General features: G+C 51.2%; 1 protein-coding gene across 1 annotated transcript; it reads left to right on the plus strand.

Moving 5' to 3' along the window:
• Positions 1–1,524: 1,524 nt before the first annotated feature.
• KCNJ2 (potassium inwardly rectifying channel subfamily J member 2) lies at positions 1,525–12,128 on the plus strand. Its single transcript, XM_074160375.1, has 2 exons — positions 1,525–1,649; positions 6,676–12,128. The coding sequence occupies exon 2, from the start codon at positions 6,892–6,894 to the stop codon at positions 8,173–8,175; it is 1,284 nt and encodes a 427-aa protein (XP_074016476.1). The 5' UTR covers positions 1,525–1,649; positions 6,676–6,891; the 3' UTR covers positions 8,176–12,128.
• The last annotated feature ends 1,298 nt before the right edge of the window (positions 12,129–13,426 follow it).

Genomic DNA, 13,426 nt, shown 5'->3' on the forward strand with positions numbered 1-13,426 from the left:
CAGGCACCGGCATTGCTGTGGGAAGTAGGGAATCATATCCCGACACTGTAAGGAAGCTCCCTGGGGGAGAGCGGCCGACTCACTTGGACCAGTCTGTCCCTCAGCAGCTCCAGGCAGAAGACCTGGCTGCTGATTAATGCTGCCCTGCCCCAGAAGCACCCCCAGCACCCCTTCTCCGGCTGCTGCAGAGGTTGCCGTTGCAGCCCTGGCTTGCAATTCAAGGTGTTCGCACCGATTCCTAAAGCCTTGCTGTGGTCTGCAGCCCTTGCCTTCAGCAGCCACCTCGGCTTTTCGTTTTGCGGCGCAGCTCCCTGATGCCTTTCAGCCGTTAGTGCCGGGGAACCGGCCTTTCCGAGGGCAGGAGAAGCTGCCGCAGCGGCCACCTGCCCGGGAAACCAACACCCCGGCACCGGCCATCAGCGCGGGAGCTTGGCAAACCTCGGAGCGTGCTTACGAGGCTGGTTTTGTTCCTGCGAGGCTCCCGGCCAGCCATCTCATCCTTGTTTTCTTTGTCTTAGGCCACGTCCACCGTAAGGAAGGACAAGCGATTAAAAATCGGTTTGATTTCTGTGTGTTCCGGCAGCGGCCGGCCTGGCCACCGAGCTGGCCACCGAGCTGGCCACCGAGCTGGCCACCGAGCTGCCACAGGTGAGCCCTGGGACAGAGAAACGGGTCCCGCCTGCTGCAGCCGGGCAAACGCTTCTCGTGCTTCCAGCCTTGCTCCGAACACAGCTTAGTTCGGGGATCAAAGCTCTTGTTTTGGCAGGAACGCGCGATTTCAGTGAAAGAGGAGGATGTTAAGCCCAAGAGCCGCGGGGCTGACCCGCTCCCGGTGCGCGTTGGGGCCGGGCGTCTGGGAGGGGACACGCAGCATCCCCCCCCCCCCCCCCCCCCCCGCTCCCCCTCACCCAAATAAAGGAACAAAAGGGACAAAACTCTCCTCTCTCAGGCATTTCTCCTCGTGAGACGGGGCCGCTCGCCCCGGAGCAGGGACCCCTCAGGGGACCGCCCCAACTTCCCAGCAAAGTCTTGCAAAAGCCCCTCTCGCCGTGGGGCGGGGGGGTGACACACACACGCGCACACACACACACACACACGGGGGGTGACACACACACACCCACCCACTCACACACACACACACACACGGGGCGGGGGGGTGACACCCACCCCCCCCCCACACCCCCTGGCAGGTGCCGTGTCCCCGCGGTGGCAGCGGGCGGGGACCGTGATGCCACCGGGGGTCGGGGCGGGGGGGTGTATGTGTGTGTGTGTGTGGGGGGGGGGGCCTAGCGCCGCCTCCCCGCTCCGCGGCACCGCGGCCACCCCCGGGGCATCGCGGCTTCCCCCGGGACCCCCCGCACCGGGCACCCGCCGCCGCCGCCCCCCCGCCCTCCGCCGGCGGCGCGGCCCGGCCTCCCGCCCGCCATTGGTGCGGGGCGGCGGGGGGGCGGGGCCGGCGGGGCCGCTATTAACCATCCCATGGCAGCCCGCAAAAAAAAGGGGCCGCGGCTCATTGAGTGGCTCAGTTGCAAGCGGTGCGGCGGCGGCCGGCGGGCACCCCGGGATTGGCCTCCCGCCTCCCCCCCCAGCTGCTGGATCTTACAGCCCTTTAACTCTATAAGCACCTCCTTTTAAGGCCGACCTTTAAGGTAAGGAGCGCCTTCTTTCTACGTCTTACTCGAGACGCCCGCCCCGGTCCCACCGCCCCGGTGGCCCCCGGGGGTCGGGGCGATGCGCCGGGGGCCGGCTCGCCGTGTTCCCCCCGCGATAGTCCCGACATAAAGGCTTTCCGCGTCGCCGGGTGCCGTGCGGGCTTGGGCACGGCCGTTCGGAGGGGGAACTCCCGCATTTCTCATGCACCGTCCACGAGCTATTCTCAGTGCCTAAAATAATTAGATAGGTATGCCGGGAACACTCGAGCATCTGCTTGCAGCATCTGTTTATGTTCATAACTTTCCATGCACCAGCTGCTCCCCCCCCCCCCCCCCCCCCCCCTCCTCCCGCCACCCCCCGAGATATTTTATCCCGGGGAAGGGCTGGAAGTTCGCATGACAACTCCGTGTGGCAGGAGCAGCGCCGCTCCATCCCTCTCCCTTCTTCTCGCCTGTTGTTTCCTGTACAAGAGAGGTCAAAAGTACCAAGCCCTAGAGATGGGATGTGTGCTGCCCAAAGGAGCGTCGGAAATGTTTGAGAGGGGCGTGAAAAGAACCTGTAGCTTCATTCATTGCCGTTATGGAAACGGGGGTGTGTGTGTGTGGGGGGTGTGTGTGTTATCTATATTTTTAATCACCCTGCCAAAAAACTAGGAAGAAAATAACCCAAACAAACACCGCAGCTGGGCAGCCCGTGAAGAGGCTGTATTGTTTCAACTTAGCTCATGACAGTTAAAGGAAAAAATACTGATAAGGACCGGCAGATTTATTTGCGGGGGTTCAGGGGGTGCTTTGTCCCGGGGCCGGGGACCCGCAGGTGGCGGGGCCGGGGCTGAGCCGGGAGGCGCATCTCCCTCCTGCCCCCGCCCGCTGCCGCCTCCCGCAGCCGGCACTTGTTCCCCCGGTTCAGCCTCACCTTTCCACTTGTTTGCGTTTCCATCCTCCCAGCCGGTGCACCAAGTACACCCCCTGGTGATGGCTGTTGCACTTGGAGATGTTTTGTCATCGGCTAGAAATATCCTGCACCCGTCTCCCTTGCAGGACAGCAGATGCAAACGCCACTTGTCCTTTCCTTTCTCCTATTTCTTCACACCCTTTTCCCTACATCATCGGGTTTTTGGGGTGTTTTTAATTTCTTCCCTCCTCTTCCCGCCCCCGCTTTCCCCACTGCCTGGTGGCAAAGGACAGATCCTTCTCCTGCGGGCAGCTCACCGCTTTGTGTCACTTGGGTCCTGCCCGCAGCAGTGGGGAAGCCCCGGGGAATGACTTTTGAGTTACGGGGGGGGTGTCCGGAGGAAGGTTACGGGGGTGGCCGTGCCCCGCGGAGGGGGAGCGGGGGCTGCGGGAAGGGGCTTCTCTGGGCGAGCGGCTCCTTTGTTCCCTTCGGCCGGGGCAGCGCTGGTGCCGCCGCTCTCGTAGCAACGTGTGCCCCGCTCGCTGCGCGGGGCTGCCTGGCCTCCGCCTGGGAATAACCGCTCCGAGAGCTCATTAGTCCTCCTCTCGCTACCCCCCCCCCCCACGCTCTTCTTGCGCTTCGGAGTTATTGCTCCGTGTTAAACCTTCCGCACAAATTCCCTGCGAACCGGTCGCCGGGGAGCTGAGGCGTGAGACGTGAAGGTCTTTCCCGGGGGGAGATCTGGAGGGGGATGCTCGCTAAGGGGGAAGGGAGGGTTGGAGCTCCTCATCGCGGCGTTTCCACAAACGGGGGTTCAGAAATGCTGCAGCTGCAGCACAGCCCCGTTTTCCCTCTGCTCCCCCAAGCATCCCCCCGCAGCAGAGCAAGCCCGGGGCTCTCCCATCCCATCCCAGTAACGCTGCGTCGGTGCCAGCGCTGGTAATTACAACCTGCATTGCTCTAGTCTTGGATTCTCTTCCAGGAGGAAAGGTAGCCTGAATTAATAATAATAACACACCTCGTGATGATTGAATTCACAGCTGCGTGTGTGTGTGTCTCTGGCTGCAGTGCGTTGGGCCCAATTCTGCAAAGACTTGGGTTGGTTTGTGGGTTCTGGGTTGGCTTCTTTGTCTGGTGAGGATTGCAGGGCTGGTCCCACACTAGCTTGGCATCTTCGGTGCCACCACCAACTGGTAACGGGGTGGGGTGGAGGCAGCAAACTTGTTTTGCCTCTGAGCAGCAGGTGGATTAGCAAAATCAGAAGTACCATTAGGTTTTCATGATAGTTTGATTGTTTCCGGGAGGTTTTTTTTGGAACCTTTACTGAAACTAGTGGTGAAAGTCAGGGTGATCGCCGATGGGGTGTGTGACCAGTCAGCCAGTGGATCTACTGGGCATCTGACAGGGCCTGCGCTGCCACGAGTGGGAAGAAGGTCAGAGCTGCTGCGTGGCACCGGCCGGTCCCCACGCACGGCGCTGGTCACGCTCCCGTCCCGGCATCCCCCCCTCTCCAAGGGAAAGAGGCAAGTTGTGCTGTAAAAGAAAGAAGACAACTGTGCCGCGGTGGAGCGGGCCAGAGCTTTGTCGCAGAAGCTTCACGCAGCCTCTAAAGGTAGCCCAGGGTGTCCCCAAGCACACCCCGAGTCTGGCTCCTGAGAGCCAAGTTGGTGCAGGTCCTCCCCCCCCGGGGAGAGCACCGACAGCGTGGGGCTGGGAGGGGAGACGCTGGGCAAGGTGCAGCGGGTAGAAGGTGCTCAGCCATTCAGAGTCTGGAATACAACAATATTCCATATCTGATTCGGGTCCCAAACTTCCAACCACAGCCAGCTCACCGCAGGGGGCCGGCGTTACGATTTCAGTGATTTGTGGAATTCAAACAAATGTCCTTGGGTCACGACTTTTGTAGGGGGAGCTGCATATTCAGACACTCGAGACTTTACAGCTTATCTTTCCCTCCACCACAAGTTTTCCTCTAAAATCCAAGAGACAATGCAGGGGGAAGAAAAAAAAAAAAGAAAATAAAGGGTTTCCCAGGCTGTGTATTTCCATCAGCTTGGAACAAAACAGACTTTGAGGGTGGAAGTTGAAGATGACTGTGATTATAGGATGTGGTTTATAAAAGTGATCGATTTGCAGACCAGTGCAATGGTTTTTCAAGAAGTTTCTTGTGTGGAATGTATTAACAGTAATTTCACTTCCCCCCCTTTGTTCAGGTTTCTAATAAAAGTATTTTTCCGCAAAAAAAAAATAAAAAAATTAAGTGAACATTAAAACAATTCCTTTGTATTTTAGAGAATGATATCCTGAGGGGATGATCAAAAAGGTGTGTGTGGGGGGAAGTGAATCCTCACAGAGTGTAGGCAGGAGAGTCAGGTAAGGCAGAGGGTACCGTCCCGTGAGCCCGCGTTGCTGAGAGCCGAACTCAAACCCCGGCGTTACCGAACCCACCAAAAGCTGCCAAAATGTCTTGTTCGCCGCTGAAGTCACAGATGACTAATCTTGGCAAGTAGGCGTTGGGACCCGTTCTTGCACAACAGACAGAAGGGAGGGGAAAAAAAGAGAAGGTAAAAGTGAACCCTGAGGAGATTCTAGAAGGAAACCCAGCCCAGATGCCACTGCGAGCGCGACGTTGTTCTCTGTCTGTCACCTGCTCTTTTCCTAACAAGTGTTTGCTGACCTAAAGCCCTTGTAACGTGGCTGAGGGATGTGGGAGGGCTGAGAAACTCTTTGAAATCCCTCAAGTTTTGGCAACACCTCTGCAGGGCTTTAGGGGCTGCTCTGGGGAAAGGAGCTGGACTCTTATCCGTGGCTATTGTCGGATGGGAACCAGAGGGAGAGCCACAGAGTAGTGAAGCTGCTTCGTGGGCAGAGGTCGTGCTCCCTGGAGGCTGCAGTTTTGTTGGGTTTTGGACAAACTCAAACGGGTTTTGATCATACTGATTTACAAAGAGCATCGTGGTTTAATCTCTCACGCTGCAAACAGCACTGAAGCCTCCTCTCCTGTGACAAAGGGGCAGCAGACATCCCTCACCACTGGGTTTTAGTTTTATTTCCTCCGTGGGGCGCGTGTGTGGACGGAGCCGTTGCATTGATGCATCTCTTCTCCTCTGCAGTATTTCAATTACATTTCCTGATATACAGTACATGACTTAATGGATGACGCACTTGTTAAAAGCTAAGCCTGGGTCTAAGCCAGACCTCCCTGGAACAAGTTTGGTGGCTTCTACCCTCAGGAAGAAGGTTTTGTAGCCTCTCTGCTGAGTCTTAATTGCTGACATTTAGGACCCATGGGATGCTCAGAACCGTTACCCGTCGGAGGTGGAACTGGCTGCCCCGGGCTCCCGAGGGGAAGGTGCTGGTACTCGTTACCAAAGGTGTTGGGAAGACACTCAGCTGGTTCTACTCCATCGTGGCCTTTTGCTGGTCGCGTGAGCAGGAGCAGAGGAGGGTGGTGGCAAGGTTTGCTTTGCTTCCCACAACTTGAGCCTGACGTGAGTGTAAAAACCGTGCCGATCCCAATGAGTTTATGGAGCTAAAGAGGAAATAATGCAGCCCTTGTTCTTGCGGTTTGCAGAGAATACACAGCTCCTTTTCTTAGATTCTTTTTTAAAACAAAAATTACACGTGATATAATTTCATGGAAGCCACTGACATTTGCATTTTCCAAGTTTATTGCTTTTCTCAGTGCACGTCACCTTCCCTCTTGCACACTCCCTTGTTTGTCGTAGGTGAAACAGCCCAGGCGTTGTATGTCACTAAAACCTGCTGCAGTACTTACATTTGAACAGATGGATGTTAAGGCTAATCGTTTGTTTCAAAATAAACAGAAAGCACGCTTGTAAATAGTAGATAGATTCTGTGCATGTCCAGCTTTGAGGCGAGTACGGCTTCCAGACTTGTGTGACATGATCAGCGCCTTCCCTCAGGAAGAGCGATGCCTTCTGTGTAGCAATGACGTCACTTCTGCCCACACACAACCGCGCACCTTGGGCGGCCCAGGAAACGCCGTCGTTAAGGATAAGGAAACTTCCTGCAGGTCCACAGGAGTGATTTTACCTGATGCTTTCAGGTGTGATTCCTTATCCTTTTCCTCCCAGATCTAATATGACGTTTCTCTTTCTCTTGCAGACCATGCCCTCTCTATGACGGTTACTTGTTAAGCTAACTCTGCATGCCAGAAGACTGTCCTTGGTTGATCCAAGGGCTCTTGGGGACTCCGGCCTCTCCCCAGTTTTTCTGTGTGTGTGTGTTCCTCTAGAACTTTCAAAACTGTTTCTCCAAAGGGTTTTGCAGAAACTTAGACTGTTTTCTAAAGCAGAAGCACCTGAGTCCACAGCAGTAGTGATGGGCAGCGTGCGAACCAACCGCTACAGCATCGTGTCTTCAGAAGAGGACGGCATGAAGCTGGCAACCATGGCCGTTGCCAACGGCTTTGGGAATGGAAAGAGTAAGGTACACACCAGACAGCAGTGCAGGAGCCGCTTTGTCAAAAAAGATGGCCACTGCAACGTCCAGTTTATTAACGTGGGCGAGAAGGGACAGCGATACCTAGCAGACATCTTCACCACTTGCGTGGACATCCGCTGGAGGTGGATGCTAGTTATCTTCTGCCTGACTTTCATCCTCTCCTGGCTTTTTTTTGGCTGTGTGTTTTGGTTGATTGCACTGTTGCACGGGGATCTGGAGAATCAAGAAAACGGCAAACCTTGCGTCTCTCAAGTGAGCAGCTTCACCGCAGCCTTTCTGTTCTCCATTGAGACCCAGACCACGATCGGCTATGGCTTCAGGTGTGTCACAGACGAGTGCCCCATCGCAGTTTTCATGGTGGTTTTCCAGTCTATCGTAGGCTGCATCATTGATGCCTTCATCATTGGTGCTGTCATGGCAAAGATGGCTAAGCCAAAAAAGAGAAATGAAACTCTAGTCTTCAGCCACAATGCCGTGGTGGCCATGAGAGACGGGAAACTCTGCCTGATGTGGCGTGTTGGGAACCTGAGGAAAAGCCACTTGGTGGAGGCACACGTCCGAGCGCAGCTCCTCAAATCCCGGATCACGTCGGAAGGGGAGTACATCCCCTTGGATCAAATAGACATCAACGTAGGGTTTGACAGTGGGATAGACCGCATATTCCTGGTCTCCCCAATCACGATAGTACATGAAATAGATGAAGACAGTCCTTTGTATGACTTGAGCAAACAAGACATGGACAATGCTGACTTTGAAATTGTAGTAATATTAGAGGGCATGGTGGAAGCTACCGCCATGACTACCCAGTGCCGTAGCTCATATCTGGCAAACGAAATCCTCTGGGGCCACCGCTACGAGCCCGTTCTCTTCGAAGAGAAAAACTACTACAAAGTGGACTACTCGAGGTTCCACAAAACATACGAAGTGCCCAACACACCCATCTGCAGTGCCAGAGACTTAGCAGAAAAGAAATACATCCTCTCTAACGCAAACTCCTTTTGCTACGAGAACGAAGTGGCCCTCACCAGCAAAGAGGAGGACGAGATTGACACTGGGGTGCCTGAGAGCATGAGCACAGACACCCACCCGGACATGGACCACCACAACCAAGCAGGGGTGCCTCTAGAGCCACGGCCGCTACGGCGGGAGTCGGAAATATGACTGACAAACTCTTCCTCTCTCTTTTGGTTGAAAGGAAAAAAAAAAAACCAAACCAAACACATCTATCGGTCAAAGGCACGTTGACCTGAGAAGTTGGCCCAGAACAGTTTTCAGACAACGGTACTGTTGAAGAGCGGGGTGAAGGCGAGCAGACCTGAGAAACCCGGGCTGGTTTTAGGGCTGTCCTCAGAGGAGGGACGACAGAAAATGAACTCTAAACACAAAGCACTAAACATGTCTAAGTATGAACAGAAGGCACATATGTTGTAGAATAAATTATGTATATATTTTTTTACAAAACTTGAACTTGCAGGCAAGCTTTGGTTGGGTTATTATTATTTTTTTTTCAACTTTTTCCAGAATGCTTCTCTCTAGGGAACAAGAATGTTTTTAATGGCATAACAAAGGCAAGATTCTGCCTTATTATTATTATTATAATTATTTTTTAAAAAGCTGCTGCTAACTACATGAACACAAATGGTTATTTTTGTTGCAGTGTAGTTTTTATTTTCTCTTGTGTAATTTAAAAAAAAAAAAAAAAAAAAAAGAAAAAAGTCAGTGTTGAACTTTTTGGGTTGAAAAAGCTCGAGATCACTTCAGAGAGGCCGATATTGCCAGAAAGTCTAAACTCCTTTTGAGGCCAGTAGTTCGATAGCAAGAATCAATTTCTCTCTTTCCAATTACGTAAGGGGCATTATGTAATATCAGGCCAATCCGTAGCCTCCAGCAAAATTATGATTTTTGGGGGGAGAATTTAATTCTCTGTCTAAAGGAAAAATGAGATTAAAAAAAATTAAAATATATACATAGAAAAAGTACTAAGTTAAAACTACCTAAATGGATACCAAAGAAAATGCACAGTTTTGCACAGTGGAGTTTATTTAAAAAAAAAAAAAAAAAAAAAGGAAAAAAAAAAAAAAGGAACAGGCTGCTTTAAACAAAAAAATTTCAAACCTCAGACACTTTTTTTGGTTTTGACTTTTTTTTTCTTTTCTTTTCAAGACCTTTATTTTGCACCTTATTCTAAAAGCTTAAGACTCGGATCTAAGGTGAGCTAGGAGGACTCCTCCCCTTTCCCCCCTGCTCTTCTGTGGGGAAATAAATTCCCTTCCTTTATTATAAGGAGAAACGCAGCTGGGGGAAGGCAAAGAAGCCAACGTCTGTCTGAGCCGGGCTCAGCAGAAGGTTCCAGTGTTAGAGGGGACATTCCCATTCTCCTGGAAACTGAGCCACCCTCTGCCCGCTTGGCTGCCCTTGTGTTACCAGTTAAACCACACCAGAGACTGGTGAAGCCACTGGGTGATGGTCGAGGCTATTGCTGCTGGAGTTCAGGCACAGATGGGCCGAGCGATAGATAAATCCCCCGGGAAGAGGTTTGTTTTTTGTTTTTTGTTTTTTTTTTTTTGTGGAGGAAGGGAGAGGGAAGGAAAAAAGAACTTTTCCAACACAGCACTTGGGCATTGTGGCATTTTGTGAAAAATGCTTCTCTCCAGCAGGGTGAGGGTGCTAGAAAAAGTGTATTTTCCAGCTCATTTGGGCAGGAGGAGGCTGCGAAGCGAGGTCCATCTCCTGCCTCCTCTCCCCAGCACACACCACCTGAGCGGTCAGGGGATGAGAGATGTCACCGAGCTCCGAGCGGGTTTTGTGACCTTCTGCGGAGCTCTGGCTCGGGCGGTATTTTGGCTCCTTCACCCCGAAAGGCGTTAAATTCTCTGTGCCTCTGAGATCAAGGAGATGGCGAACCTGCAGGTGGAAAGGGGTGGTGGGGGGGGGAGGATAATCCTAGTCAACTCTTGCAGTATTGGATCACTGTATGCCATTAAAAAACAGCTTGTTCTAGGTCTAATGTCTTCTGCAAACGGATATCTGTGAAGGCCTCTGGCCCCTTCCAGCCCTGCCTGAGAGAAATGCCTGCAATGAACTGGTTTCTGCTAAGATGGTATCTGCAGCGGGTGGGTTCCAAACTGTGGAAATTCGACATTGTAAACGTAGATTTGGCTCCTAGAGAGGGCAGATGATTGCGCGCAAGTACTGAGGCTGTTACTGGGGTGGGGGGACGTAAAAGAAAAGGGAAGGCTGAACATAGAAAGGCGATTTGATTGCAGTTTCTGGGTCAACAGTAGTGGAGACAACTGAGTGCTGCTAGTGCTGCTATTGTGATATTCTTGTACAAGGCAAATAACTAAACCAAAGAGTATTCGGTGGAACGGAGGGTGCGTGGAAACACGACGGGGAAGGGGTGGAGAAGGGAAGCTGATGGGGAGAAAGGGGACCTTTTCTCTGGGTCAGCATCCCCCAGGTGCACAGTGCTCCCACTAAATGATACTTGAGGTCTTTGAGGGAGGGTTGAGAGACAGGGGACAGGGAAATGCAGGATTCAGTCTGTTTCTTTAAAGCAAAAGAAAATCAGAGAAAAAAAAAAAAAAATCCCCTCCCCCCCCTTAACATTTCTGGTGCAGAGGTTTTGGGGTTTTTTTTGTTTTGTTTTGTTTTTCAAGTCAGTTTTTCAGAAATATTTTTAAAATGTACATTTTATAAAGTTTATCAAGTATTTTCATATTTAAAGCCAAATGTAAATAGAAGTCTGTAAAGAAGTACAAGGAGAAGAAGAAAAGGAAAGGCCACAAAAAGTATAAATTCTGCTCGGCAGTCTCGGCTAGCTAGTACCTAGATGCTACCGGTTAGCATGATTTTTAGCAACTACTTGCAAGCCTTATAGGATTCCTAATGCTATGAACTTCTCTTTATTTATTTTTAAGCATGGACTTTTAATTTGAAAACATGTTCTAGTTACTGGCATTTTTTTAAAAGTTACCAGCTTTCCGAGTGCTAGTCTCGTCAAGGGTGTGCATTGAGGTAATCCATTACACTCTCTGCCGCATTCTTTTTTTCTTTTCTTTTCTTTTTTTTTTTAATAACCCTTTGTCTTTGCCGATTGACTCTTACATTGCAGAATTGCACTCGGCCTCTGGCTCCGGGAAGCTGCTAGAAAGAGACCTGCAATGTACAATCCATGGTACCCTTCCCCCTTGTCCATCATTTCTGTATTTCTCACCTCGCCCTGGTAAGCCCGGGTGCAGGACAGACTATTGTAGCACACTTCTACAGCAGCAAATTGGGTTAGTCATTTTAAAAAAAAATGTTATTTTTAAGGACGACACAGTGACTGACAGCGTTTCTTCAGTTCCTGATGATCCTGGGCCAAGCTGATGCTTAATTAGGGGCCCCTTAAACTGACTGAGCTCTACCTGCAGACTCCACCAGGCGTTGGTTCCGCCTCTTTATCAAGGATAAAGTTGGCTCAACTGGCTCGCACAGAAGGTTTATACTGTATTTCGCTTAGGGTCTGGGGGGGAATATGTTATTTCTTCCCTTCCCTGAAAAATACTTGAATGAGACACATTGTCTGAAACAATACTGCGTACAGTGACAAAAAAAGCATTTCCGAGGCAGGTGGGGATGGATGGCTTCTTCCCTCTGTCTCTTCCGTGCGAGTTGTCCTTGGTTAAGTAGCAAGGGTAGAAATCATTACTTATTAGCCCTGTTTAATGATACTCTCTCCCAGCCAGGATAAACTTCTGTGGTGTTAGTTTAGCACTCGCTCTTCTCGGAAAAGACAAAGGGTCCAGATGTTTTATTTGTTCTCTTAGGTCTTCTTTTTTCCTAATGGATTACAAGGTAAAACTGAGAAGTACTGTAATGTCTTTAAATTATGGCTGCTCACGATCATTGTAACGTAGAAGGGTGCTGCGTAGTTGCCATCCCACAGCCAACCAGAAACTGATTTTTGTAATGACTTTTGGCCTGCAGCTGTTGTAAGGTGAACAATCCAGGCATCTGACAGTTGTCCATTACTATTTTCCTGTTTGCAGCCTTTTTGTATCAAAGTCTTCCTAATGTACTGCACAAATTGTGGACTGTACAGATTTTTATATATTATGTCTTATTTTATTATTTCTAAATAAATAAAAAAAAAAAAATTGAGAATGAAGTGGTGTGTGCAGCATGTGTGTAAGTGAGCTGGGGAGAGGGGTCTGGAGGTGGTTGTAGGGCTGTGTTTGGGGCTGTCTGAGCACAGTCATTGCCCGAAGCACTTCGGAAAGAGGCAGGTCCTTCTCTCCCTCCACAAAAGGCAGGAGGAAAGGTGAGCCCATCATTATTTCCCGGAGGAGAACACAAACACCGTGTAAGGCAACTTGAACCCAAGGGAGATCTGCCCCAGCGAGACTGAGGGACTTGCTTAAGGTCACACCTGGAACTGCAGAGCTCCAGGTCATCAGCTGCGAGTTGTATGAAATGGAAAAAAAAAAGCCCAAAGTCTGCATAAACTGCAAAGCAGGGGAAGGGGGCGGAGGGAGGGGGATGAAAACACAGAGCACAAGCAAGCACATGGGAAGATTTGGAAAGGGATTAAGAATTGAAGCAGGAAACATCTTCAAATCCCTGTGTTTCATGTCTGCCTGGAACAGCCCCATATTGAAGCGACGCTCCTCAGCTCCATCCCAAACCCCCTCCCTGTAATCTCCATCCACGCTTCCTTTGTCCAGAGCCCTGAGCCCTGTGTTGGGAGCTGGGGTTTCGTGTAAGAGGATGGGGAAGGGTAAATGGGAACAGGCTCCCATAACCCAAAAGAGACTCCATGCCCTTATTTGTCTGGGTTGGGAAGCTCCTTTCCCGCTGTTTGCGTGTGGCCTCCAGGGCAGATACTGAGGCTGCAGGGCTGTGACTCAGCTGGAAACTGCTGAGCTCACCGGAATCACAGGGGCTGGCAGGGCTGAGGGCGGCCGTGCAGCATTTCAACGCAGCTTTCACCCCTCTGCTGATTTCTTCCAACTGTTTATCAGGCTGTAATGCTATTAAGCGATGCCTCGGATGAAGCCCTGACCCTGTCTAGAAGGACTCCATTTATAAATTCAAATTTACTTTTCAAATCTAATGGTCTCTTGGAAAGCTTATAATAATAATTACCGGGCTGGATTTAGAGATACAGATTAGCTGTCACAGCCTGGATCTGCTTATTCTCCCTCCTGAAAAGCATCCTCTGCGAGAGCCGCTTGCCGATCCGACCCTGGCTTTGATGTTTGCTGCAGGGGCAAGCGGGCGGGGGGGGCACTGGCTGTGTATTCTGCCTGGGTCCCTCCCGTTCCCTAAATCGTTAGCACCCTCTCCTGTCAGTGCCTTTCCCTCCTCTTGCTGGCCACTCGGCCGGTCAGGTGGACTGGGCATAAATATAGCAACAAAACACAGACGG

Source organism: Numenius arquata, chromosome 17 (genome assembly GCF_964106895.1).
Source record: "Numenius arquata chromosome 17, bNumArq3.hap1.1, whole genome shotgun sequence".
Classification (NCBI taxonomy): Eukaryota; Metazoa; Chordata; class Aves; order Charadriiformes; family Scolopacidae; genus Numenius; species Numenius arquata.